This window comes from Sminthopsis crassicaudata, chromosome 4 (genome assembly GCF_048593235.1).
Source record: "Sminthopsis crassicaudata isolate SCR6 chromosome 4, ASM4859323v1, whole genome shotgun sequence".
Lineage (NCBI taxonomy): Eukaryota > Metazoa > Chordata > Mammalia > Dasyuromorphia > Dasyuridae > Sminthopsis > Sminthopsis crassicaudata.
Genome location: NC_133620.1, coordinates 317447205 through 317475122, shown reverse-complemented (window position 1 = coordinate 317475122; position 27918 = coordinate 317447205). Strand labels below are relative to the sequence as shown.

The window sequence follows — 27918 nt, the reverse complement described above, 5'->3', positions numbered from 1 at the left end:
ATTCCTGAAATTTGATGTTTTTCTCATTTAATAATATTTTTATCTTTATAAACAACAAAAAAAGTTTCATTTCCCCACCTGTTTTCCAGTCCCATTATAACCTCCCTTGTGAAGAAGAAAAGAAAAACCTGAATAAAACCAATCTAAAAAAAGGACTGTAACTGACAGCTGGAATAAGTTACATTATTCCACCATCTGACTCTCTCCTAAAAAAGGTTATGTTTTTTCCTCTTTTCCCTGAATCTCAAATTAGTTATAATAATCAATTTGAATCTGGCAGCATTTTAATGTTACTATCATTTCTGTTACTGCAGTTTTCTCTATTGTTTTCTTGATTCTATTTTCTTTGTTCTGCATTACTTCATAAGTCTTCCTATATCTGAATTCCTCACACCAGTTCTTTATTGAAGACAAAGATTCCATTTCTTTCAAATATCACAATTTGTTCAATGACTTCCTAACTGATGGATGCCCATTTGTCTGTGCCAAGAATTTGTCTGTGAATACTGTTATAAATGGGACTTTCTGTCTTTTGACTTCCGTGGGATATATGCCCAGTAGTGGAATGGTAGCTAAAATATAAACAATTGAGGCATAATTGTAAATTATTTTCTAGGACGATTGTTCATGTGTAAGATTCACTTCTAAAATCTGTCCCCTCACCAAAAAAAAAAACAAAAAACAAACAAAAAACAAAAAAACAAATATTGAACAAATGAACATTTTTCAAATAATCTTAGGCATTGAAATCTAGAAGGGACCTCAACAGTTTTCTAGTGCAACCCCTGAACAAGTAGCCATCTAACATCTGCTTGAAGATCCCCAAGGAAAGAAAATCCACCACCTCTTGAGGCAGCCAATTCCACTACAGTATAGATATCATTATTAGGAAGATTTCCTTGACATCAAGCTTATATTGCCTCTTTGTTATTTTTACCCACTGTTCCAGGCTTTTCTTTCTGAGGCCAAAAAGAACAAGTCTAATTACTTCTTCCACAAATCAACTCTTAATCTTAAATAATTGAAGAGAGATATCCTATCTCACATACATCTTCATGTACTGTCTATTCAATAGATACTCATATGTCAAACTCAAGGTCATTTTGGTTATGTTCATCTGTTCACTAATTAGTCAATCTCACTTTTAAACTGAGGTGACCAGAACTAAACATAGTAAGATTTGACAGAGGCAGAATGCAATTGAACTATCACTTCCCTATTCCTGGAAACATTGCTTCTCTTAATACAGGCTAATTTATCTCATTAGCCATATCACAAACAATCCATTTTGAGCTTAAAACAAAAGGATAATAATTTCTAAGCAAAAACTTACCTCTCCCACAGAGCAAGGGTGACCATTGGGACATACTGTAAAAATAATGACAGGAAACTAAATGAATTGATGAAGTTTCATCAAATAAGCTAACTGTTTGGAAGGGAAAATAACTCTCCATATTTAACTAAGACCTGAGGATAATAGAAGAACCTACCTAACATGGTTATTGTGAGGATTAAATGAGATAATATTTGTAAAATGTGGTACAGATATTTCAATGGATGTTTCAAAATACTTTAGCAAACTTATGGCACACCAGCATAACCCTTTGAAATATTCTTTTAAAGCAGAGGGAATGATTTGCTAGAAGAAATGGTCAAATTTAAATATAATATAATCATATGATTATTAATAAATTAATAATTAATAAAAATCCATATGGATGAATAATTCTGTCCCCCCCACTAGGCATAATCTAAACTATATTATCATTTATAATTTCATATGCCCTAATTTCAAAGTTAAGAAAATCTTTAATCTATCATTTTAATTTGCATGAACCTCATAATATAGTCCTTTATTCTCTTCAGAGGAGGCACCCTATGGAAAGAAAATGCTTTGAAGAAGCTACTTCAATGATGGTTTTCCCAATGAGAAACACAATTTGGGAAATTATCTTTACAAAGTTAGCATAATATAAATTCCTTCAAGTCACTTGGATCTCTGCTCTTAGCACATAAGATCCTAAAATCAGCTGTAAATATTAGATCTCCTGGAGACTCACAAATATGGCAACAATCTTACCTGCATTTTCATCTATTAGGCTATCAAGATTAGTGTGTGAATACAAACTGATTTTTCCTCTAATGGCATGAACTGTCATTAAATGCTAAGAACATAAGAACTCTCTACCCAAGATCAAAACTTACAATACCAATGGACTGTTTCTAGGCCTTGCCAATTCTTAGCTTGTGCCAGCAAGTCTTCAGGCATTGTTGGGAGAAATGAATTCTGGAAGAAAAGCAGATAGTTGGTGAATTAACACAATAGCATAACCTTAACAAACCTAGTGAAACAGAAGTGGTTCTTTGAAATCAGGTTTTTCTATAGATTTTTTTTTGGAGGATCCTCTTTGGAAAGGATTCTCTCCAGAATGTTCCCCCTGGAAGCACTGCACTTTGAAGAATCAGAATATTACATACTGACAACTACAAAAGATCTGAGAGACCTTTGAGGTCAAATCCCTCATTTTAGAGATGAAGACAATGAAACCCTTAAATTCTGCTGGTTAAATAACTTGTTCAAAGGAACATCTGTATTAATAAACCAGAATCTAGAATCAGATCCCAGTTCCTGATTCCAAATCAATCATTCTTTTCATTATGCAATAGATCAAACTGGAAAATGAAACAGAAAGGATTCTATAAGATAGAATACTCTTTAAAGCACTATTTACCCTTCCAGAAACTAAAGTTTTAGAAAGTTGTTAAAGATGTTGCTGGAAGATCTGATATACTATTAATGGAGTACATTAAAATTCTGAGGCAATGAAGTAGTAGCGCAGTGGATAAAATGTTAAATCAAAACTGAAGAAGGCAGAGTTCAAATTGTGACTCAGGGGAAGTCATTTAGCCTCTACTTCAGCTTTGTCATCTTTAAATCGTAATAATAGCCCCTACTTCCCAGGGTTGTATTGTGGATAAAATGAGATATTTCTAAAATGCTTTGCAAATCTTAAACCTCTCTATAATTGTCAGCTGTTATCACCCCATACTCACCTGCATGCTAGCTGGGTTAAAAGCCAGGTTCTTTAGAGGTTCTAGGATTGGATTCTGCCCACACAGCAGAACAGCTTTAGCATGAACAGCTAATTCTGTTACTGTACTTTTGTGCATAGAATCATTGGAATCCACAGTCAGAAAAGGACAAGCATTGGTCACTAGGGATTTTGCCATTTCCTTCAAGGCAGGAGAAAAAAGAACTTTGGCTTCCTTGATGAATGTGTTTGCTGTTTCACATTGCTGAGGGAAAAAAAAAAACATTCTCATGATTCTGTCATGGTCGGAAGTTTTAAATGGATTCAATGGCATCTCATGGTTAGTTATAGAATTATGAATGTTTTGAACTTCAAAGATGGGATACTACAAAATCACTCCCACTTATAGGAGAAAAAGAACCTCTTCTTTATTCTTTCCATTAAGTCTCTTCAAGAACACTCAGATGGAATATTATTGTTCTATAAAAATGATGAATAAGCTGACTTTAGAAAAGACTACAAAGATTTACATGAACTGATGGTGAGAGAAAATAAGCAGAACCAAGAATACATTGTACACAATTACTGCAAGAATGTGCAATGATCAACTATGAAAGACTTGGTTCTTCTCAGTGGTTCAGTGAGCTAAGGGAATCTCAATAGACTTTGGACAGAAAATGCCATTTGCATCCAAAAAAAGAACTAAGGAGATTGCATGTAAATCAATACATGCTATGTTTACTTCTTTTTTCTGTTTTTTTTTTTTTTTAATCTTTTCCATGGTTTTTCCATTTTGCTCTGATTTTTCTCTCCCAACATGATTCATAAGGCAATGTATGTTAAAAATAAATAAAATTTTAAAAAAAGAACACTTAGGTGGTACATATTGTGATCATACATTGAAAACTAATTTTCCTAATATATACAAGATGTTATCACACAGATTTGAGGACTAATTTTTAAACATGCCTAACTTTACATTAAAAATATACTTATCATATTTGAAGTAATAGTTAGGGCTAGGGCAAAAAATGCCTCTTTAAAAAAGCTATTATAGGGGCAGCTAGGTGGCGCAGTGGATAGAGCACCAGCCCTGAAGTCAGAAGGACCCGAGTTCTAATCTGATCTCAGACACTTAACATTTCCTAGCAGTGTGACCCTGGACAAATCACTTAACCCTAATTACCTCAGCAAAAAGAAAACAAAACCTATTACAGTCCCCTAGTAGTCTTCCATCAAGAGCCCTAAACTTGAAATACTCCTAAGGAAGGGAGAGAGGAGGCTTAAGTCACACCCAATGGAAATGTTTACATATCAAGATTAAAATTCAATAATCCTCACCTTCAATTTTACGGTTTCAAGGCTTTAGAAAAAAGTCTCTACAAAGTGGTTAGAGAATCTATTACATGATAATCTAAATACTAGTACTATTTAGTCTTCTAAAAGAACAAATTTACTAGTGTTGGTATTTATTCACCTCTGGTGTAGGCCGGATGTTTGCATTATGAGATCTGTATGATCCAGTTAGCTCCTGGAAAATTGCCAAGAGCAGATACACAGCTTGTTGAGCGTCTGAGCTCTTGCATTTCTGGAAAAAAAAAAAGGGGGGGGGGGGGAGAGGGGAGGATATATAGTGAGATTTGGAGAAGTTGAATGAACCTGAAGTATCTAGTCTTGACTAGATATGCAGTGTAGCTAGTCCTCTAAGGGCTAGTAAGAAACTCTCCATAGACTAGGTTAGGGTTTCTATATCTTTAAGTACTATACCCAACAACCATCTAAGCCCTCAGTTATTCTTCTCAGACCATATGCTTTATTAACTACTTTTTCATGGATTAATTCAATGAGAATTTAAGTACTGTATCAGACACTGAAATATTAAAGTACAAAGAGATACAGTCTGTTGAGGAGCTTAGTCAAAATATATAAACTTGACTCTAAATAAATATAAACCAATCCAGATCCAAAGTTGGAAAGGACCTTAGAGGTCCTGCTGTTTTATAGATAAGGAACCTAAGGATCACTTGGGACTGATTCTAGATTACCCAAGTAAGGGGAAAAACTGGGATTAGAACCCAGATCTGATAGCTCAAAACCTAGTGCCTTTTCCAATGGTCCTACACTGCCTCTCTATGAATTAGATCAAGATTATAGTGTAAAAACTGCTTATATATTTATATGCCTAAAAGGCAGCCAAGCACAACTCTCTGTCCTGAGGCATGATTGCCAGTTTACCACCATAATAAAGGGCATGTTCTTGAAACTACAACCATCACCACTATAGCTGCCCTTGAGGGAAGAAGAGATCATGATGAGAGCTGCATACCCTTTTGAAATGTCCCTTCAGCAGAACCAACTCCAGAGAGATAAGAAAGGTATAGCTCATCTCATGAGAGCAAATCCTACCTTCAGAGCAGTTATGACACACGTTGGATCATGCTTGAGGATTGCCTTTCCCACAGCATCACGCAGGGCCTTGTAACTATCTCCACATACCAGATAGCGATCCATCTGGCCTGACTGATCTCGCTAGAACCAAGTGACACACATCAGAAAAAACTCACTTCTGGAATATCAACCATTGCCAAAATTTAAACTTATATAGGAGGAGCAGTAGAGGAAGGAGTATGTTAAAGAAGAAACCAGATTGCCTTGGGTTAAGGAAATGAAAGCATCAGAAACAAGAACATTTAAACCAAGTTACTGTACCACAACAGAGAGCATCCTGCTCAAAAAAAAGAGAAAAGGAATAAAAAAAGGAGAAGTACGACAGGGAAGCAATCCTAATTTTCCAGGCTTTCCCAGTTTAAAAGAAAGTACTAAAAGGCCAGAAAGTCTGAAGATCTACCAATTGCTACTCCTCCCCTCAAGATTAGACTCTCCCCTAAGTATAGAAGGCTCCAGGAAAAACCCCTCACACTCTGATTCACCTTCCTCTAGAAGACTAAGGTTATGGTCACATTATTCCTCCAGGTCCCCCTAGGCCAGTCTTTGTCAGAAATGATTTTTCTTACAAAGTCATAAGAATAAAAATAGAAATTTCCCACATCTAGAAACCCCACACTAACCATGAAAAACACTGAAAGGGAAAGAGAGGAGACACATGCTATACTGTCCAATCAGTAGTGAAAGAAAGCAGAAGTAGACAAACATAAGCCATCAGTTATGGATGTAATTTCGCCAACAGGATAGTATGTCAGAATAAGCATGCAGAAGTTAATGGTGGTTGCTCTGGTTTTCCTCTCACCAGTTGGTCAATGATTTCCTTGGGAAACACCCACTGGGATTGGTGGTCTTGTTTGCAAAGACTCTGTACAAACTCCATTCCATGCTGATTAACCAGCTTCCTCACCAAGTAGACTCGATACCAGTCATTGCCTGCTTGGAGGCAAAATCTCTTGACTTGCTGCAGATATCTTTGCTTTTCCTCTGCAATCTCTGGAGAGGTCAAAAAACAAAAAACAAACAAACAAAAAAAACCCCAATAAACAAACAATTAAGTGGTTCAAAATTAGGCAAGCACACAAGCTTGTAAAAACATAGAGATCCAACTTTAAGGGTGTTTACAATATAAAGAATGGAGACTCCCACTAAAACCCAGAAAAGAAAGCACAGTTAATAAAAGCATATACCAATTAAAAATAAAACAGCTCCTATTTGTCAACATATTGTCTCCTACTGTCAATAATATATTGATTTAATAAGCTGGCAGAGAAGAGGACTTGCCTGCAGCTTCATGCAATTCAAAGAGGAAATCAGAAGCCTTGTCCAGGCAGAGCCGGATCCTGGCCATGTCTTGTAAGTATTCAACTGAGGACTCATTCACATTTTCTCTCACATTTTGCAGTAAGGGAGAATAATTTCCAAGGAAATGTCCCTCTTCTCTCAGATAGTTGAGTCTATCCTTTTCAGTACAAGCACTAGCTTTCTCATATATTGAATCCTAAAAGTTTAAGAAGAAAAAAGTCTTGTTCTTTGATTCTGTTTTCAAATTCTATTTATATCCTGGTCCTAGATCAAAATATGTATCCAAACATTCAAAGTGAGAAAATAAGTAACATTACTTAAAATTACAGTACAGTGAACTGGAATAAGAAAAATAAAAGAGCAAATAAAACTATCTCTTTTCTTTAGCAGATAGGCATTTAAGTTTAAGTGTCAAAGGATCAGATTTCTAGACTGGAAGGGGCCTCAGAAACCATTTAATCCAATCACCTCATTCTACAGATGAGGAAACAAGAAACCCAGAGAGGTTGTCTGATTTGCCCAAGGTCATAAAGGTCTCAACAAGTCGAATAGGTAATATCTTTACATAGATGAGAAATAAATACTATTATTAGATACATGAGAAAACTGATTTTGGGAGAGACAAAGTAGCTTATTATAGGTCACAAAGGTAGTAAAGAGTAGAATTATAACTTGAACTCAGACCTTATGACTCCAAAATCCACACTATACCATGAAGTCTCCATGTTGAACTACAGATAAACTTCTTTTCCCACTCTATGGGATTCTATGATTCCACTGTTTATAAAAGAAATGTAGTAAAGTAAGAATCAACTTACCTCTAGGCAGTTAATAAAAAGTGTATATAGTTCAGTTTTATCTTCATCCAGGAATGGTTTCTGCTCTAACTGGGACAAATAATGCTGAATATACTCTTTCACATCATGGAAGCTGCAGAAAGAAAAATTCTTTAACCTAAACATCCCAGGTCTGGGGAACTCATAAGAGTTTAATTTGCTAGAAAAATGAATCCTGGAAATGCCCAAGTACTTCAGGTATTTAATTTTTTTTTGCATCTTTTTGAGACAAGGTCTCCCTAACTTATCCAGATTAGAAGAGCAGTAGCCCTCTAGGCTGGATCCTATTACAGATGGGCATAGAAGCTTTGACCTGTGGTTTCCAACAGAGCCTGGTGGTACATTTCCTACTTTGGGGACTCACCACCCAACCCCAAGGTTGGGTATTGGACTTAATGTAGACACATAACTAATTTTAGCCCATTGCAACTCAGAATTCTTGAAATGAAGATCCACCTGCCTTAATCTCCCTAGAGCAAGGATTTCAGATATGTATCATCGTGCCTTGTATCTAAGTAATTAAATTATAAACTATGTGACAATACCATGAAATAGAAACTTGTCAGTGGAAGATCCAACAATGAAACTCAAAATTTCTAAATCCTTGCTCAATAGTGTTCAGTTATTTTTCAGTCGTGTCCAACTCTGTGATCCCATTTGGGATTTCCTTGGCAAAAAATACTGGAATGCTTTGTCATTTCCTACTGTGCTTTCTTTTACAAATGAGCAAACATTGCCCAGTCACACACCTAGTAAATTGAAGCCAGATTTTAACTCACAAAGATGAGTTTTCCTGACTTCAGGTCTAGCACTCTCTCCACTGAGCTTCTATAGAGAGGAGAGAGCAAGCAGAGAATATGAGACGATGCTATATAATGCAAAAAAAAAAAAGTTAAAGAAGAAGGAGAAGAGAATGTAGGAGAGGGAGAGAACAGAATAGACAAAGGTCAGCCTTTTGTTTATGAACACAGAGGTTGTAAGAAATAAGAAAGAGCAAGAGAATCTGAGTAAGGAAACCTACTGATCATCTGTTCCTTGCAATAATAAAATATTAAATGAAAGTACTTCACATATACAAAACACTTTACATATACTCACCACAACCACGATAGGTACTACCATTATATAGATGAATAATGGGTGCTACTATTATATACATGAGAAAACTGATTCTGGGACAGATGAAGCAGTTTGTTTAGTCAGATTAAGTTACAGAGGTTGCATATAAAACCAATTCTGCCTGTTTCAAGTATAGTACTCACATACTAGATCATATTGCCTCTTCTTACTAGCTTTGAGGCCTTGGACAAATCACTTTTCTTATCTTTCCTCATCTGTAGAATGAGGCAGTTGTTTTAGATCATCTCTAAAGATCATCTCTAGCATTAGATTCTACTATCCTACAAGAATCATTAACAAAAAAACCTTAAAAACCACACAATTTATGGATGTCTTTTGTATGCTGTTATCACTTTATGATTCTTGCCCCAAATGAATAAAGAAGTACGGATCTTAAACATGTGATGTTTTCACTATATAATCTTCCCCATGTGGACATGTAATAAAACACATGTAATATATGTATGCAAAAGATGTTAAGTGAAAAAAATTTCCCTTTTTCAAAAAAAGTTTTCCTTTTTAGAAGTGTTTTGTGTATGAAAAGTCAGAAAGAATGTCATGTAGAGAAAAAAGTCCTGGATTCCCAGAAATGACTTTCAGCTATTCTTACCTGTACTTCAAGAGCAGTTTTAGTACCACTGAACGGATGACTGGAGTTTTATCTACAACATCATCAAATGGTGAGAGTGACTTTGTGTATTCAGAATGTCTTGAAACTAAGATGGAAAAAGCATGTCAGTTTCCAAATATAGAAAAGTTAAGAGCAGCATCCTTTATGATATTAAAACTTAACTGGACACAACTTACTTAGTAGGTCATCTTTTAAGAGCTTTTTGTGAACAAAGAGTAGAGAGAGCAGTTCTTCAATAACTTCCTTGTCTGGAGGAATGTTGTCTTTGAAACACATGGTGGAAACGAGGTCTATGAAAAAGCTGTTGCACATTTGGCGAAACTGTATATGTTTTGCAATAGCATCTCTAGAAAAAGAAGTAAGAACAACTAAATTCTTCCACGGTAGAAATAAAGCTTTAGAAATAATATTAATAACTTACATTTATACTGTAAGACTTAGAAAACATTTACCTTCTAATAATGCTCTGAGATGGTTAGTACAAACACAATTATTCCAAGCTTTAGATGAAGAGACTGAGGTTCAGGGAAGTGTAGAGACAGGCCCTTAGTCACACAGCTAGGAAGAATTTAAGTTGGGATTTTTGCTTAGCCCTCTACCTCAAGATTAGTATTCTTGTAAACGCCATCCAAATTAGACATATATTTGAGCAGTGTTAGTTATCTGGGACCTGAATAGATTTTTGTTTATTTTTAAAAGATAGAACCACTTTCTACATATTTTAAGGCGATGGATGCTTCACAAACACAAGGGAGCATACATTTTATGACTTATAACTAGATGTTGGAGGAACTACTGTTGCTCTTTTCTTTCCTAAAAACTTAAGTATAAACACTGGTACAGTTCAATTGCTTGACCTGGCCACAAGATATTTGTTCCTGATTTCATTAATGTACTGGCTAAGATAACTGTTATGTCATGATTATTTTATAATTTGCTTTTAAATAGGCTTCAGAAGAGATGTAAAATAGCTGTTGGCAAAAACAGGACCACTAACTAAAGGAGGGTATAACTGCATAGGATTTGGTTCCATTCAGAGGCCTTGTAACAAACAGGACATTTGCACATCTTGATAATAAATTAAGAATGCCAGCCTATTTGGATTTTGTCTTTCCCATCATAACCTTAACTTTACTTGTAACTTTAGGATTTGGTTTTATTGATTTTAATGCTTCTAGAATTCTTTTAAGCTGTTGAAGTGGCTGTCCTCTGAAAATGAAGGATCTGGAAATGTAGGAAGAGATATACACGTGGCCTACCCTTCTCATAGAAGAGGGAATGTTCATTAATTCTGATGAGGGGTTATAATAAGCAAATGCTAGGATTCAAGTTCCCTAGGAGGAACAGAAATAGCGTAGAAGGAAAGAGAAAGAAAATTAATATTATTTGTCCAAGAGAATACCTTATAACAAGAATAATATATGTGATACCTGTGCTCCTGGGAAACAGCAATGGAGAATGTGTCTGGCAAGTCCGTGACACAAAAGGGGCATTTCATTTGTCCAGGAATAAGCCAAGTTTTAATGCATTTATGGCAGTATACATGGTCACAAGGCAGGCATACAGGTTCCTTTGGGTCTCCTAGGCAAACTGGACAAGGTTGTAGGCCATACCTAGAATCCAAAAAGGACCATCAGTTTTACAGAGTAAGAGCTGGTCATCACATATGCTTTTAAAAAATCCCTCCAAGTTTCTCTCATATTCTGAAACATAAGATCTTACTTGATACATATCTGGCTCGCTCGATCCTTGCACTCACAAAGAACAGCCATCACTGCAGCAAAAGGTCGGTGGGATTTGATATCAGAATTATCTTGAAGACACTGAAAGGGAGAAATGTAGCAAAATGAGGGCTCATAAACAATGGAGGACAGTTATGTCTCAAGGCATGATAACCTAAAGCAATAAATAAAACTAATACCACAGCTTTAAGGCTGGAGAGTTCAAAGTTATGATTGTTTGTAATATGAAAGGTAAAATGATGATTCTGTGACTCCATGGTCTAATTAACTGCTTGGTAAACAAAAAATCTTGTGCTTGAATAGGATTCATGTCTGTGCCTGTGCCTGAAAGCAGAAAACTTTTGTCCCTAAATCTGTATTCTTTTCAAATTTATGATGTTCAGATGGAGATGAAACCATAGAATAGCTTCTGCAAAAAATATCTGAAAGTTTTAATGACCTGCTAGCTCAATGAGTCAAGAATATGAGAAGGAAGCCAAAAAAGTTCATGGTTTTCTATGGTGCAATGACAAGGCATAGTATGCAGAATAAATAAATTCTGCTGCATTTTTCTCTGGTCAGATGAATTTGGAAAACTATGTTCTGTTTAAGGAATGTATTTGGGGAAGGGCATGGATAAATTAGAACACAATAATAAGGAGGGAAGCAGAATGGTGAAAAAGATGGAGACCATAGTAAAAGAGAATGCACTACAAAACTACCCAAATATTCAAAGGGCTGTCATGTGGAAAATGAATTAGATTTGTTCCACTTAGATCCAGAAAAATTAGAAGAGTGGAGTTGGCAATGTTGTTGAGGGAATTCTTAGTCATATATGCATTGGACTACATGATCCCAGAGTCCTCTATTTTGATATTCTGTGATTCTGTCAAGTGTAAGATTTCTTCTGCCTTATAACATGTTCTTTTCTTAATTTCCAACATCCTTCTTTTTGTAGACAGATGGCATTTTTGGTATAAACACTAATATCTTCCAAACCTCTTTATATTTAAGGCACAGGATAAACTAGTACTTTTACCTGGCTATGTGCCTAATTATACCAGTCTCAAAAACACCATAAAGTGACTAACTTGAATTGCCAACCTGCTTGACTAATATCATAGACCTAGGAGATAGAACTCTCATCTATCTGTCTCCATGAAAGGTTTGGAGAACTATAATCTTAAGATTTGAGGGAGGTGGGGCCAAGGCTATTTGTGTTCTGAGCTCTTCAATACTTAATTCTTTTCTCGCTCAACACTGACTGCACTCTCCATTTTTGCCTATCAATACCTTTTGTGAATCAGTTCAACTCTACGTGATCCCCTACAATCAAATCCCTTGTCTCCTTGACCTGCTTTTTGACCACACTTCATCAAACCTCAGTCGTGGATTACTAATCTTCCCATTTTTCCTTCTTTGTTCCTGTTTATATGTCACTGCATGGAGATTGGGGGGAAAAAAAAAAATCACAAAATTATGCTGATTCTACTACAAATTTAGGTAAGCTCATCTCAACCTCTCTAACTGATCCACTACTGACTGTTCTGAACCTTTTTCATCCCTCTGCAAACTAGCTTGGTATCTCCCCACCCCCTTCTTCTACCATATTTCTGCTAAGAATTTCACTTCACATGACACAAAAAAATTGGGGACATTCTCTAAGAGTTCTCCTCTGCTTCCCTCCTCCCTTATCCTCAGACATCTTCTCCCACTCTCTTTTCCCTCAACCAAATCTCAAATGAAGAGGTGTTCTCTTCTTGACAAAAGAGAGCCCTCTTATATGTGACACTGATCTTTCCTGAGTCATCTCCAGAAAACTATTCCACTTGGATCCCTGATCACTCTCTCACCTTCTTTATATAAGTACTTCTGTGCTGGCTTCAAACATACCCATTTCTCCTCCACTCATAAAATATTCTCACCTGATTGTAACATTCCCTATAGCTACTGTTCTACAATTCTTTTCCTCTTCATAGCTAAACTCCTTGAGAAACCTAGCTATTCTAGATCCTCCTTTATCTTTTCTCTTATGCTCTTCTAAATCCTCTTCAATCTGGCTTCCAATATGTTCTCCAAAATTATGAATGATCTCTTAATGATGACATCAAACTAGTTTTTGACATTGTCAAATTATCTACTCCTTTTAAATACTCTCTTCTCTCTTAGTTTTTCTGAAACTGCTCATTTCTAGTTCTATTCCTACCTAGATGACATTTCCATTTCAGTATCCTTTGATGGAACTTCATCAAGCTCACAATCATTAACTGTGGGTATCACCCAAGGTACTCTTATCCCTCTTATAATATCCCACTTAGTGATATCATTACATCCCATAGATTAAACTACCATCTCTATGCAGATGATTCCTAAATCATTAAATGTGGCCTTAATTTTTCTCCTGAACTCCAGATCTATATTAATCATTATCTTTTGAACATTCTCAAATTGAATGTTCCACAGGGAATTCAAATTCAACACGTCTAAAACCAAACTCATTTTCTCTTGCCCCAGACCTTCTCTTTCTAAGTTTCCTATTACTTCTGAAGGTACTACTGTCCTCTCAGTCACTCAATACTTAATACTTTGGCAATATTATCCTTGATTCCTCATTCATACTCACCTTATATGATTAAATCTATTTGCAAATTTTATCATTTTTAATTTCACAACTTCCCACTTGTTTGTATGTGTGTGAGTATGTATTTCTTTCTCTTATGTATACTTCTTATGTGAGTAGACTCAATACAAGCCATCATCACTTCCTGACTAGTTTTTTGCAATAACCTTCTAATCACTTTTCCTGCTGCAAATCATCTCCCTATTGCAAGCCTCCTTTTTTCTTGAATGCCAAAGTGACTTCCCTAAGCACAAGTCTGACTATGTATACTTCTGATAAAATAAACTCTAGTTGTTTTCTATTATTTCTAGAATCAACAGAAGCCCTCTGATTGGTATTTAAAGATCTTCATAAACCAGTCCCTTTCTACCTTTTGTCCTTTTACACTTTTACTGCTTAAAATTTACTTTACACAATCTACAAGATAAATGTATTGGTATATTTGATGTTCTTTGCATATGGTATTCCATGCTTATGATGCATAAACCCATTCTCAAAGTGACAGAGGCATTCTTTGTCAAATTAGAAAAAGGAGAATGCTTTTGTGTAAAGATTTGCAACTAAAGATCAAGCTTGAAATAAAGTAAAATACTCACCTTGCCCAATAAAGAAACATACTCAATCACTAAATTCTGTAACTCGGGAAGTCGAGCTTTGGTCTCCAATAGCACATGTTCCACAAAGAGCGCCATGGAAAAGATTTGATTCCACTGGATCCTGTCAATAGAGCTACAGCAATTACACTGTCCTAGCAACTCTTGCAAAAAGACTGTCAATGATAAAGGCAAGGGGAAAGGGAACAGGTATTCAAGTCATAGTGAACATATTTTTGGAGAAGAGCAATAGTAAATGCATGTCAGTGTTACAGCTAAACTACCTTCAAAAATGACTCTATTATCTATTAGGTTTTTTTAAAATTTCATAAAACTTTCAAAAAACAAGGAATTCTTGCCTGGAATATATGTGCTACTTTAAAAAGAGCAGATTAAAAGAATCCAAGTTTATGGTCAAAAGGTATGAACAATTTTCAGATGAAGAAATTAAAACCATTAATAGTCATATGAAAAAATACTCTAAATTATTATTGATCAGAGAAATGCAAATTAAGACAACTCTGAGATGCTACTTCATACTTCTCAGGATGGCTAAGATGACAGGAATAGATAATAATAAATGATGGAGAGGATGTGGGAAAACTGGGACACAAATATCTTGACACCTTGTTGGTGGAATTGTGAACTAATTCAATCATTCTGGAGAGCAATTTAGAACTATGCCCAAAGGGCTATCAAACTGTACATACCCTTTGATCCAGCAGTATCTCTACTGTGTCTGAATCCCAAAGAGATCGTAAGAAAGGGAAAGAGACTCACATGTGCAAAAAATGTTTGGAGCAGCCCTTTTTGTCCTTTTGCATAAGTTATAGTATATGACTGTTATGGAATATTATTGTTCTATAAAAAACAATTAGAAGGATGATTTCAGAGAGCTCTGGAGAGACTTACATAAACTGATGCTAAGTATATAGAACCAAGACAACACTGGACACAGAAACAGTAAGATTATATGATAATCAACTGTGAAGGACTTGGCTCTTTTCAACAATGAGATTAATTCAGGCCATTTCCAATAGACTTGTGATAGAGAGAGCCATCTGTATCCAGAAAGAAGACTATGGGGATTGAATGTGAATAACAACAAAATATTTTCATCTTTCCAATTAATATTTGCTTGCTTTTGTTTCTCTCATTTCCTCCCTTTTTGATTTAATTTTTCTTGTGCATGATGATAAATGTGGGAATATGTTTAGAAGAACTGCATATGTTTAACTTATATTGTCTAGGGGAGGAAAGAAAAATCTGGAACACAAAGTTTTGCAAGGGAAAATGTTGAAAACTATTTTTGCATATATTTTGAAAATAAAGGGCTATTTAAAAAAAAAAAGGTTATAAAAAAAAAGAATGCACATTTATAAACTGCATATTACAAACATGTATTGCTGGGTAGAGCCAAAATGGTAGATTAGGGGCAGTCACCCAGTTGAATTTTCCCAACATTCTCCTTCAAACAACTTTAAAATAATACCTTAAGTCACATTGTGGAGCTGCAGAGCTAATTAAAAGTCAGGATGAGACATTTTTCTGGCCTAAAATAACTTAAGAGGTTAGGCAGGAGAGCTCTATAACATGGGGATGAAGCTTGTCCAGAGCCCACGTACAAGACCATAGCAAAAGAAGCCTAAGCAGCAACTTCCAGAACTCAGTCCAGAAATGGTAAAGGAAGTAGACAACTGGTCAGAAAAATTTTACAAAGTGGATCCTTTGATAGCAGCGAATGCAGAAGATGCTGACTGACAACTCTGTTGCTCACATGCAACTCTGGATCACAGTTCCAAGGCAGAGGGAATGTTTTAGGTCACTCACAAGAGAAAAGGAATCTTGGTCACAGTATTTAAAAAAAAAAAAAAAAAAAAAGAGAAGGATTAGTGCTTGTGGCTGCAGGACCCTTCTGGAGTAAAGATCAGACCCAAACTTAGGAGTATTGTAACCATACCTTTCCCAGGAAGCACTAAAAATCTTCAGACTCTCAAAACTAGTTCTGAAAACAGCAACACAAAAAAGTCTCAAGTTTCCAGGTTTTTTTGTCACTACAAAAAGGGCTGCTTCAAACATTTTTGTACATGTGGGTTCTTTTCCCTCTTTTATTATCTCTTAGGGATACAGACCTGTTGCTTCAATTTTTTCATCTGAAAATTGTTTATTCATATCCTTTGTTCATTTATCAATTGGGAAATGGCTTGTATTCTTATAAACTAGAGTCAATTCTCTATGTATTTCAGAAATGAGACCTTTACTTCCCTTCTAATATTGGCTGCATAGATTTTGTTTGTGCAAAACCTTTTTGCTTATAGTATTACCTCTATGTCTAAATCATGAACTCATTTTGTCTTTATCTTAGTATAGGGTGTGAGATTAGTCAATGCCTATTTTCTGCCATGCTATTTTTCCAGTTTTCTCAGAAATTTTTGTCACATAGTGAGTTCTTATCCTAGAAGCTGGATTCTTTGGGTTTATCAAACACTAAATTACTATAGTCATTGACTACTGTGTCTTGTGAGTTAACAAATTTCACTGATCCAACCCACTTATTTCTTAATTCAGAAGACTACCACTTTATAATACAGCTTTAGTTCCAGGACAACTAAGTCATCTTCCTTCGCATTTTTTCATTAATTTTCTGGAAATTCTTGAACTTTTTGTTCTTCTAGATGAATTGTTTTTTCTAGCTCCATAAAGTAATTTCTTGTCTTTCAGCTCTTTCTTCTATTACCCACAATGCTTCCTTCTATTACCCACAATACCTAACATGGTGCCAGACACATAGTAGGTTACTCAACAGTTGATAAGCAAAGAAAAATTTGCAACCAAAATTAATCTTCATAGGACTCACTTGATTTCTGTAAGTACAGTTCTGCACATGGTCCCACAGCTTTGCATATAGCTTTCTGTACAGAGGAACTCAAAAGGCATGTGAAGATTCTTCACCATTTGTAACCAAATTTGAGGGCTAGGCTTCAAAATATCTTTCTTTAGCATTTCAGCACAAGCCAGTGCAGCATACACATCTAGAACCTGGAAAAACAAGGGCCAACCCACCAAAATGTTTAGTAGTTTTTCCCCATTTGCTTAATATAAGTAAGCAGCAGGTTTGGGCTGGAAAATTACCATATTCTTAAGTGTTATCAAAAGTCACCTGGTTCAAATATGACATCACTAAGATATATGTGTAATCTATATGCCCACTGCTCAGTGAAAATTTTCAATAATCTGCTTAGACATTTTCATTCTCTTCTCAGACTTTTACTATACCTCTTAAGAGTTAACTGTGAAATACCACGTCATAATTAAAGGTGACTAACAGGCCCTATGGTAAACAGATTTAATAAGCAGCAGTGTGCTGCCACTAAAAGATGGATGAAGTTGGAAGTTAGAAAAGGCCTGGGTTTGAACTATGTTGAACTAATGTTTGACTAGAGGAAAATTACAACCTCTGAATGCCTCAGTTTCCTCATCTGTAAAATGGAGATGATACACACAATAATTTCTACTTTGCCAGGCTGTTGTGAGAATCAATGAGAGGATGAAAAAATGCTTTATAAATACTGAAGTGCTCTATAAGTATAAGCTATTATTAACATAAGACTCAGATTCCCAAAAAGCCATATACCATTTCAGATCCAGCCAAGTCAAAATTATTCTTTGCCTGCTGGAGGGTCTCCAGAACACTGGGATGAATGGCCAAAATTCTAGCAAAGTTCTGAATTCGGTTCCTGAAATGCTGATAAGCAAGATGCACCCAAGGTAAGGAGAGTCCTTCCTCCGAATACTCTGATTCTGCTTTGAGTTGTCCAATACAGGACCACAGGGCTATCTGCAAAAACTAGAAGTTTAAGAGAAAAAGTTTAGGAAGAAACCAGAGCATCTGTTGTTGTTCTTTAAAGTTTCATGCAATAAAAATTCTCTCTGTAGGAAGTTGCCAGTGATTAACATTTAGTTTTATTCTGATACTCCGATAACATTTTTGTGACTGCATTTTGTTTTGTAAATAAAATAGAACCATTTTCTAAGAATCTCTGGCAAGGTAAATCAGGTCTTTCACTAAGCAGTATTTCACAAGCTTTACACAGGGGCCTTTCATTCACACGAACCTGCAATTCATCCCAGGTAGACACACTCGTGGTCAAGAGGAGGAAATCTTTCAAGTAGGAATGAAGGAGCATTTGTTGTGCTTCCTTATTGAAATTGGCTAGAAACTTGCCCAGGTTGGTCTGTTGGAAGATGTCTACAAACTTTTCTGACAATCCTGAAAGATTGAAACCCAAAGAGAAATTTTGAATGAAGAGGTGATTTATAAATCTCATATTATCAAGACATCCAACTTCACCGATATTATTCAGGCTATAAATATTAAAAAAATCAGGCTGCTACATATGAGTTACAAAGAAAGGTAAAAGAGTCCCCTGCCCTTGAGAAGCTCATAGACGAGAGAGAGAGAGAGAGAGAGAGAGAGAGAGAGAGAGAGAGAGAGAGAGAGAGAGAGAGAGAGAGAGAGAGAGAGAGAGAGAGAGAATATGCAAACAACTAAGTAAAAAGCAAGCTTTATACAAGATAAGACTGGGAATAATAGGGAAGGCCATAAGATTAAGAAGGATCAAGAAAGGCTTCTTTAGAATGTGAGATTTTAGTTAGGACTTTAAGGACATGAGGAAAAGGCCAATATTGCATAAAGCCAGAGGTAGAAATAAGGAAGGAACACATAGAGAGAATAAGGGGACCAGTGAAAATGCCCAGAGTTCGGAATGAGAGACAAATGAAGATCACATAGACATCAAAATATTTATAATAGTAATTTTTGTGAAAGGCAAGAACTGGAAAAAAAAATTAAATGATAACAAGGGAGCTAAGAGTGTTTTTATACATAAATGGAGTACAATGTTAATTTTTATATATATATATATATATATATATATATATATGTATATATTCATACATACATATATATTTACATATAAATGTAAATGAAAAGATGAATGTAATAAATTCAGAGAAGTATGGAAAATTTATATGAAACAATATAAAATGAAATAAAACCAAAAAAATGATAAAAACAATTATAATACTGTAAATAGAAAGAATAACAAAACAAATAAAACTGAATATTATAGAATTAGGATCAATCACAAAAAAGAGCTAGAAGAAGCTATCTCTTGCCATTCCTTATAAAATGTGATACACTGAACATCAAGTCAAAAAAATTTTTTCTTTGTTGTTTTTTTTCCTCCTCTTTTTTTAATTCTTTGCTGAATGGATTTACTCTCTGGGAAATGAAGATACTATAAAAACAGAAGATATCAACAAATCCCCCCCAAAGTAACTAGGGTTAAATAAGTTGTCCAAGATCACATAGCTATTAATTATTAAGTGTCTGAGGCCAGATTTGAACTTAGGCTCTCCTGACTTCAGGTTCTATCCATTGCGGCACCTAGATGTCCCCAGCAAATTTTTTTTAAAAGAATAGGTTCATTAAGGAAATAATCCAAACATACAAAATGTTTATGACAGCATCATTTATGGTAGTAAAAAGATTGAAACCAAACATGGGTCCATCAATTGGGCAATATGTGAACAAAATAGGACATTTTAATGTAACAGGATTGTTATTGGAACTATAACAAAAATGAATATGAAGACTTCAGAGAACCATCGGAGGAACTGTATAAAGTGATAGAGTGGGGAAAAAAGCTGAAAAATAATATATAATGGAGGAGGCAACAGAACTCTGGTCAAATTTTGATGTTAATACTTTTGTCACCTTGGGGAAAAAATAGATTTTATACTAGTTAGCCTCTGAATGGATTTTGGAGCAAAAGAATCCACAAATATTTGGAGTGTAACAAATTTCCAGCAAAAGATATCTTGGAAGATTTCAGGAAAGGTTTGTCTCAACTGGGCAGAGGGGGGAAGCAGTCCAGCATAGACATGGAAGCAGGGAGGGCCAGTGTACAAAGCCTCCGAATGGGGAGTCTAATGGGAGACTTTTAGCTAAAATACAATGGCGTTGGCTATTGGTTCAGAAGGCCACTGGATTACCAGACTAGCTGTGAGACATCCAACACAGCTGGATGCCTACAGAAGGCAAACAGTGAGCCCCTAAACTTCAGCATATCCAGCAGGACTTGGCCAAGCCTACTCATCATGGGAGAAGCCTATAGCAACACCAGCCCCAGCACAGTGTGAAGTCCCTGTCACCCTCTAGAGGAAGCTTAGGATAATTTCCTATATGCCCTAAGAGCAGATCTCAACCTTTAAATATGAGCAAAAAAGCAAAAAGAGTTCTGACCAGAGATAGCTATTATGGAGATGGTGAAGAACAGAACCCAAACCCGGATGACACTAAAGGCAAAATGCCTCCAGATGAAGCCTCAAAGGGGGATATAAACTAGTCTCTAACTCAAAAAGCTCTCTTAGAAGAATTCAAAAAGGATCTTAAAAAAGAGTTAGATGAAAAATGGAGAAAGGAAATGAGAGCTTTACAGGAGAGTTTGAAAAAGGAAACACAGAAAGTTACTAAAGAAAACAAAGAAACAACAAAGAGAAAACTTAAATACATTTAGTAGAAATTTTTAAAAAGCATACTGAAGACAGATTTGGCAAAATGGAAAAAGAAAACTCCTTAAAAAAACAGAATTGGTGAAATGGAAAAAAAAATTCAATGAACAAAATAACTCCTTTACAAATACAATGGGCCAAATGCAGAAAGAGATAAAAAAAACTTAACTGAAGAAAATAATTCATTAAAAATTAGAACTGGACAAATGGAAGTGAATTATTCAATAAGACATCAAGAAGCAATCAAACAAAACCAAAAAAAAAATTATGAAGAAAATGCAAAATACCTCATTGAAAAATCAATTGACCTAGAAAATAGATCCAGGAGAACCAATCTAAGAATTACTGGACTATCTGAAAACCATTACAAAAAAAAGAGCCTGGAAAACATCTTTCAAGAAATCATCAAGGAGAACTGCTGATAATCTAGAACCAGAGGGTAAAATAGTCATTGAAAGAATACACTGATCACCCTTTGAAAGAGACTCCAAAATGAAAACTCCAAGGAATGTTGTAGTTAAATTCCAGAATTATCACATCAAGGAGAAAATACTGCAAGCAGCTAGAAAGAAACAATTCAAATATCAAAAAGTCACAATCAGGATCATCTAGAACCTAGCAGCTTTCTTTTTTAAGCAGCCTTCTATTTTAATGATAGAAGGGCCTGGAATATGATATTCCAGAGGGCAAAGTAGCTAGGACTACAGTCAAGGATCAACTACCCACCAAAGCTAAGCATTAGCTTTCAGGGAAAAAAAGATGGAAATCCAATGTAAACAGGGGGTTTTCAATAATTTTTGATGAAAAGACCAGAGGTAAACATAGGACTCAAGAGAAGCAAAAGAAAGGAAAAAAAATTATGATTTTTATGGGTTAAAATGTTTATATCCATACCTGGGAAGATGGTATGTATAATTCTTGAGAACTGTATCTCTGTTGGGGCTATACTTAGAGGGAGTTGTAAGTTGACTTTAATGTGATGATATAAAAAAGAAATATTTAAAATAACTGTAGATAATATAAAATATTTGAGAGTCTATCTGCCAAGACAAACTAGAAAGTTCATGAACACAAGTATAAAAGTTTTCATGCAAATAAAGTTAGATCTACACAATTGGAAGAATATCAAGTATTCATAGGTAAATTGACTTAATATAACAAAAATGACTATTCTACCTAAATTAATCTACTTATTCAGTACCATACCAATTAAACTCCCAAGAAATTACTTTATAGAGCTAGAGAAAATAATAACAAAATCAATCTGGAGGAACAAAAGTCAAGAATTTCAAGGGAATTAATGGGAAAAAAAATGCAAAGGAAGGTAGCCTAGTTGTATCAGACCTAAAACAATATTATGAAGCAGCGGTCATGAAAACCATTTAGTACTTGCTAAGAAATAGATCAATGGAATAGCTTAGGTTCACAAGACACCATAGTTAATGACTATAGTAATCTAGTGTTTGATAAACCCAAAGACTCCAATTTTTGGGATAAGAACTCACTATTTGACAAAAACTGCTTTGGATATTGGAAAGTAATATGGGAGAAACTAGGCATTGACCAATACTTAATACCCTATACCAAAATAAGGTTGAAAGGGTTCATGATTTATACATAAAAGGTAATTCTATAAGCAAATTAAGAGAACAAAGTCTCCCTCTCAGATCTGTGGAGAAGACAGAAATTTATGGCCAAAGAAGAATTAGAGAATATTATGAAATGCAAAATGGAAAATTTTGATTATATTAAATTAAAAAGATTTTGTACTAAAGAAGATCCAACTCACTTCCAGTTGATCAATGATGGACAGAGGTAGCTACACCCAGAGAAGAAACACTGGGAAGTGAATGTAAATTGTTAGCACTAATATCTGTCTGCCCAGGTTGCATGTACCTTCGGATTCTAATGTTTATTGTGTAACAAGAAAATGATATTCACACACATGTATTGTACCTAGACTATATTGTAACACATGTAAAATGTATGGGATTGCCTGTCATCGGGGGGAGGGAATAGAGGGAGGGGGGGTAATTTGGAAAAATGAATACAAGAGATAATATTATAAAATATATATATATATATATATATATATGTATATATATATATATAATAAAAAAAATTTAAAAAAAAAAAAAAAAAAGATTTTGTACAATCAAAATCAGCAGCAGCCAAAATTAGAAAGGAAGCAGAAAATTGGGAAAAAATTTTTTACATCTAAAGGTTCTGATAAAAACCTCATTTCTAAAATATAAGATAATAGACTCAAATTTAAAAGAATAAAAGCCATTCTCCAATTGATAAATAGTCAAAGGATATGAACAGAAAATTTTCAAATAAAGAAATTAAAGCCATTTCTAGTTACATAAAAAAATGCTCTAAATCACTGTTGATTAGAGAAATACAAATTAAGACAACTCTAAGGTACCACTTCACATCTCTCAGATAGGCTAAGATGACAAGAAAGATAATGATAAATGTTGGGAGAGGGTGTGGGAAAACACTAATACATTGTTGGTGGAGTTGTAAACTGATCCAATCATTCTGGAAAGCAACTTGAAACTATGCCCAAAAAGCTATCAAACTATGCATATCCTTTAATCCAACAAAATTGGATCTGTATTCCAAAAAGATCAAAAAAAAAAAAAAAAAAAAAAAAGGAAAAGGACCCAATGTGCAAAAAATGTTTGTATATGATCTATCATATCACATCCCACATGTTTTTACTTTTTTGTCTCCCCACAAAATTATACTCCTTATCAAACCACACTTTCCATTTGATGTGTCATAGTTTGCCAAACCCAGCTTATAGTGTGGGTTCTGGTTTTCTAAAAGATTTTGGTTGGAGATTAAAAGCTAAGAATCTTGTTAGGTACAATACAGTGCTTAGTTCTAAAATAAATTTCATAACAGTTTCTCTTTGACATAACTTTTACTTAAAGAAAGAGTCTAACTTGTCTACACCAAAGATTATTTGACCTTACCTTCAGTATTTGTGATGTATTGAGCTTGCATCCAAAGCTCATCCAAATAGTCCTTGATTCTCCAAGAAAAAGGGACGTCATTTGAAACATTTTCTGATAGTTTCATATAGTTCTGTACCATGATGGGTGCCATCTCTGTCTTCAAACTATTAGCAAAGCAATTGAGGACATGGATTACAATCAGTAAAAAGTCCCATGTAAAGATTCAAGGAAAAATTAATTTGATTCTTGTATCTTCTATCACAGTTCTAAATTCCCTTCTATGTCAATCAATGAGGAAGGTGAGAAGAGAATAAAAGCAGACTATTTTTTCAAGTAAAGCACATAAAAACATCATTACCTAGTTTACATTTATATGCTTCAAGTGTAAAATTGAGACAATAATAGTATTTTTCTTTGGGTGATAATGAGATCCAAATGAGGTAACACATGTGAAGTGTTTTATAAACCTTAAAAGAACTGTAAAAATATTAGTTATATAGTGCTCTAAACACTTCAAAATGTTTACTTTCCCACAAACTTGAGTTAGGTAATGAAATATTACCTTTATTTTAGAGATAAGCAAATAGACTGAGAGTTGAAGTGACCTGTTCTCAGATATATAATTAATAAATAAATACTTTAGGTTGGGTTTGAAATCACTCTAAGTGTAATACTCCACTAATGATCCATTAGCTTAACCCTTTTATTACACAAATAAGAAAATTGAGACCCCTTAAAAGTCAGGCCATGATAACACAACACTAATTGAAGGTAAAACTATGAAGAAAACCTAAGTCTTTTATATTTCTAATTCATGGCTTTCTACATCATACTACATAGTTTCAACATTGTATTCCAGAACTTACCTAGTGTTATTGACCATGAGAGGTATATTCAGAAACTTAAGGTCCTGGAAAATAAACATCCACAGAGCCTTCACCCATGGTTGAGAGGTTGGGCAGACTAACAACTCAAGATTACAATCTCTATCAATAAAGGATACCACAGCTGCCAGTAGAGGTATCACTGCATTCTGGACCCGTTTCCACAATGTATGCCTGTGGTAAAAAGAAAAAGATAAATGTGAAGGGGTTAGGGAAAGGAATGTCATAACTACCACTCAGAAGTGCCATTAAAACTTTCTGTGGCCATTAGTCAACCAGTTACTATAATAGAAAAGAGAGAATGGAAATTCAAATGAGGATCAGCATTCTTCCACAGAGGAAAAGGATTTCTTAAAGATGAGAAATGAAACTAGAATGTAATTCAATTTAGCATCCAATAAGTCACAATTAGTTATGCCATAGGAAACAACAAAAGAGAAAGAGAAACTTGGGAAAACTTGTATAAACTGATGTAGACTGAAGTAAGGAGAACAATTTACCCCATAGCAACAATATTGCTAAAAGGAAAAAAGCTCTAAAGTATTTGAGAAAGAGAAACTTGATAACATTTTTTATGGACTTCTGTGAAGTCAACAGAATAGACCAGAAAACCATTTTCTACAATAGTAACAACACTGTAAAGAGAAATAATTTTGAAAGAACTTAAGAACTTTGAACAATGCAAACACTAATCATGATTCTAGATAAACTACACCTACATCCTAACAAAGAAGTAAAAGATAAGATGCAGAGTGAGTCATATATTTTTAAATGCTGACAATGTGGGAATTTATTTTGCTTGACTATGCTCAAATGTCACAAGAATTTTGTTTTTCCTTTCAATTGGGCATTTTTGAGGAGAAAATAAATGCTTGTGAACTGAAATGTAAAATTTTAAAATTCAATTCACAATTAACTGCAAAATTAGTATTTCAAAAGAACAAATTCTTTATTTGGACAAATGACTTTCCAGGAGCATGTAACTTAATGATTTGTAAGTTCAAGCCCCCATGATTTTTGTACTCATCTCATCCCCTGGAATGACTTTGCATTTATTTTTATAGATATTCTTAATTTACTTATTTGTTTATAAGTTGTTTTATCCTAGCAAAATGTAAACTCTTCAAGGGCAGTGATTTTAGTCTTCATATCTCCAATGACCATGCACAATGCCTGATATCAATATTTAATAAGTGCTTGTTGAAAAAATTTATGGAGAATTTGATCAATTTATGGAAAAGGATGTAATGGAAAAACAGAATATATTTTTGTGTGAACCACTGGGTAACAATGATTACACACAATTAATATATCTCAACATTCTAGTGGGAGAATGAAAATTCAATAAATCCACCCCAAGGTTATCCAAATGCTGTAATCACTTTACAAGGACAGAATCCTTTATTCTTTAAAGTGCTTTTATAATTTGTTCTCTCACTTAATCTATATACCACTTTATGAATAAATCCTTCCTATTGTACATATAAGGAAACTGAGGCATCAGTGAGGTTAAATGACTTGTTTCTAAAGTCTCAAAGCCAATTAAATCACAGACCTGGGATATAAACCTATATTTCCTAATTTCTAATACCATTCTTAAATGTAGGCACAGGGTGGGAGGGGGGGAAAGAGCTAAGAAGTTTCCTGTAAAAATAAAAAAAAATAGACCAACAGCTCTCAAAGATCCCTTCCAAATCTAAATCCGATGACCCCAAGAATAATGAAAAATAACGGTGGACATGATTTGAAAAGGGTTCAATAAGAGCATTTACTGAGGGCCTATGGCAAATTTGTACTAGTGATCAGTATTTATGCTCATCTGAATATTCACAAGCTTCCTGAAAACATTGCATCCAATGTGGACATGCAGTCTTGATTGAGAATAAGTAGAGAGGAACTATAACCTTTTCTTATTATAAATAATATGCCTTCCTTAGTGAAGTAGAGACTTCATGGTCAAGATAAAGTCAGATGATAAATTTATTCATAATGAATTAAAATGGGAGGCAAAAATGAGACACTTTTGAACCTTTTGAAATTGACAGAAGGAAGAAGCACATCTTCCTTATAACATATCTTTTAGTACTGTCAAAAACAAACTATAAATTAAATGGCAACAATATCTACATGTATGCCTACTGAGACTAAGCAACAGCAGAAAAACAAAAGCTTATCAAAGAATTAACATTTATAAATCTATGATTTATGTTTTTAATTATTTTAAATAATTTTTCTTCTATTGATTACCTAGAAGGTGACTAATGAGGAGAGGATTAAATTCTACAATAGTGTAAAGAAAAAGACACATGGTTTGGGTCTAGGATTCAATTCTCACTTCATAAAAGAGGCCTAGGAAAATCATTTTATTTCTCTTAAGATTATTTTCTTGAGATACAAATGGAGATAATAGATGTTCTAAAGGAAAGAATGGCATAAGATATTTTGACTGCAAAATAATTTTGAAAGCTTAGAGTTTCTGACCTTTGTGTGCTTTTAAAGATGCTTTTTAAAGATTAAGCACTCATACATAGTTAAACAGTTGCAGAAGTGTTGGACGTTACCACCTAGATGTGCCTCTCGACAGAAAAAAGATTGATGATGATGATGATGATAATAATGATATCTAATAAACAGCTAATAACTGTGTGAGGCTGCATATGAATTCAGATATTCCTGACTCTAGTTTTGGCACTCCATTCACAGTACCACCAGCTGCCTAAATAAAGAACAGCTTATGTGGTTTAATTGAAAGAATACTGAAGGTGGAACAATCTCAACTTTGCTAATTGTTGCCCATGTGAAATCAGGCAAATCACTTTATCTCCTTGGGCCTCAGACACTCATTTGTGGGAAGTTTTGTGGGAAAAGATGGTCTTCAAAGTCCCTTATAGCTCTATATCTTTTGATTTATTGCATTTTCTTGCAAAGCCCCTTTATAATCCTCATACCTGAATGTTCCTGCCTCCTGGAGGGCATTCTGATTGGAAGCTTCTCTTACCACCCATTGCTTCATATTGTAGAAATAGTTTTCTTCTTGTTTCTTCAAAAGAGAGAACAAACGAGTCTTGAAAACCTGTAAAAAAGCACCTGCAAAGAGAAAAAACATTAGAACCTAAAAACAGGTTCTATTAAGTTTTGGCCATAAGGACTGATTATAAGATCTAGCTTCTAAAGTGTTTTAAATGTTCTTGTT

The 27918-nt window shown here is 34.6% G+C and overlaps 1 protein-coding gene across 1 annotated transcript in view; it reads right to left on the bottom strand.

The window, feature by feature from the left end:
• The window catches only part of RNF213 (ring finger protein 213), a 167639-nt gene that overhangs the window by 21842 nt on the left and 117879 nt on the right, over positions 1–27918 (bottom strand). The window contains 19 exon segments of the mRNA XM_074260355.1: positions 1334–1368; positions 2206–2287; positions 3055–3297; positions 4510–4620; positions 5439–5561; positions 6280–6470; positions 6759–6975; positions 7598–7709; positions 9345–9450; positions 9542–9711; positions 10796–10978; positions 11088–11188; positions 14303–14423; positions 17157–17338; positions 17934–18146; positions 18415–18569; positions 23860–24005; positions 24708–24899; positions 27674–27812. Of these exon segments, the coding sequence (XP_074116456.1) occupies positions 1334–1368; positions 2206–2287; positions 3055–3297; positions 4510–4620; positions 5439–5561; positions 6280–6470; positions 6759–6975; positions 7598–7709; positions 9345–9450; positions 9542–9711; positions 10796–10978; positions 11088–11188; positions 14303–14423; positions 17157–17338; positions 17934–18146; positions 18415–18569; positions 23860–24005; positions 24708–24899; positions 27674–27812 (2822 nt within the window).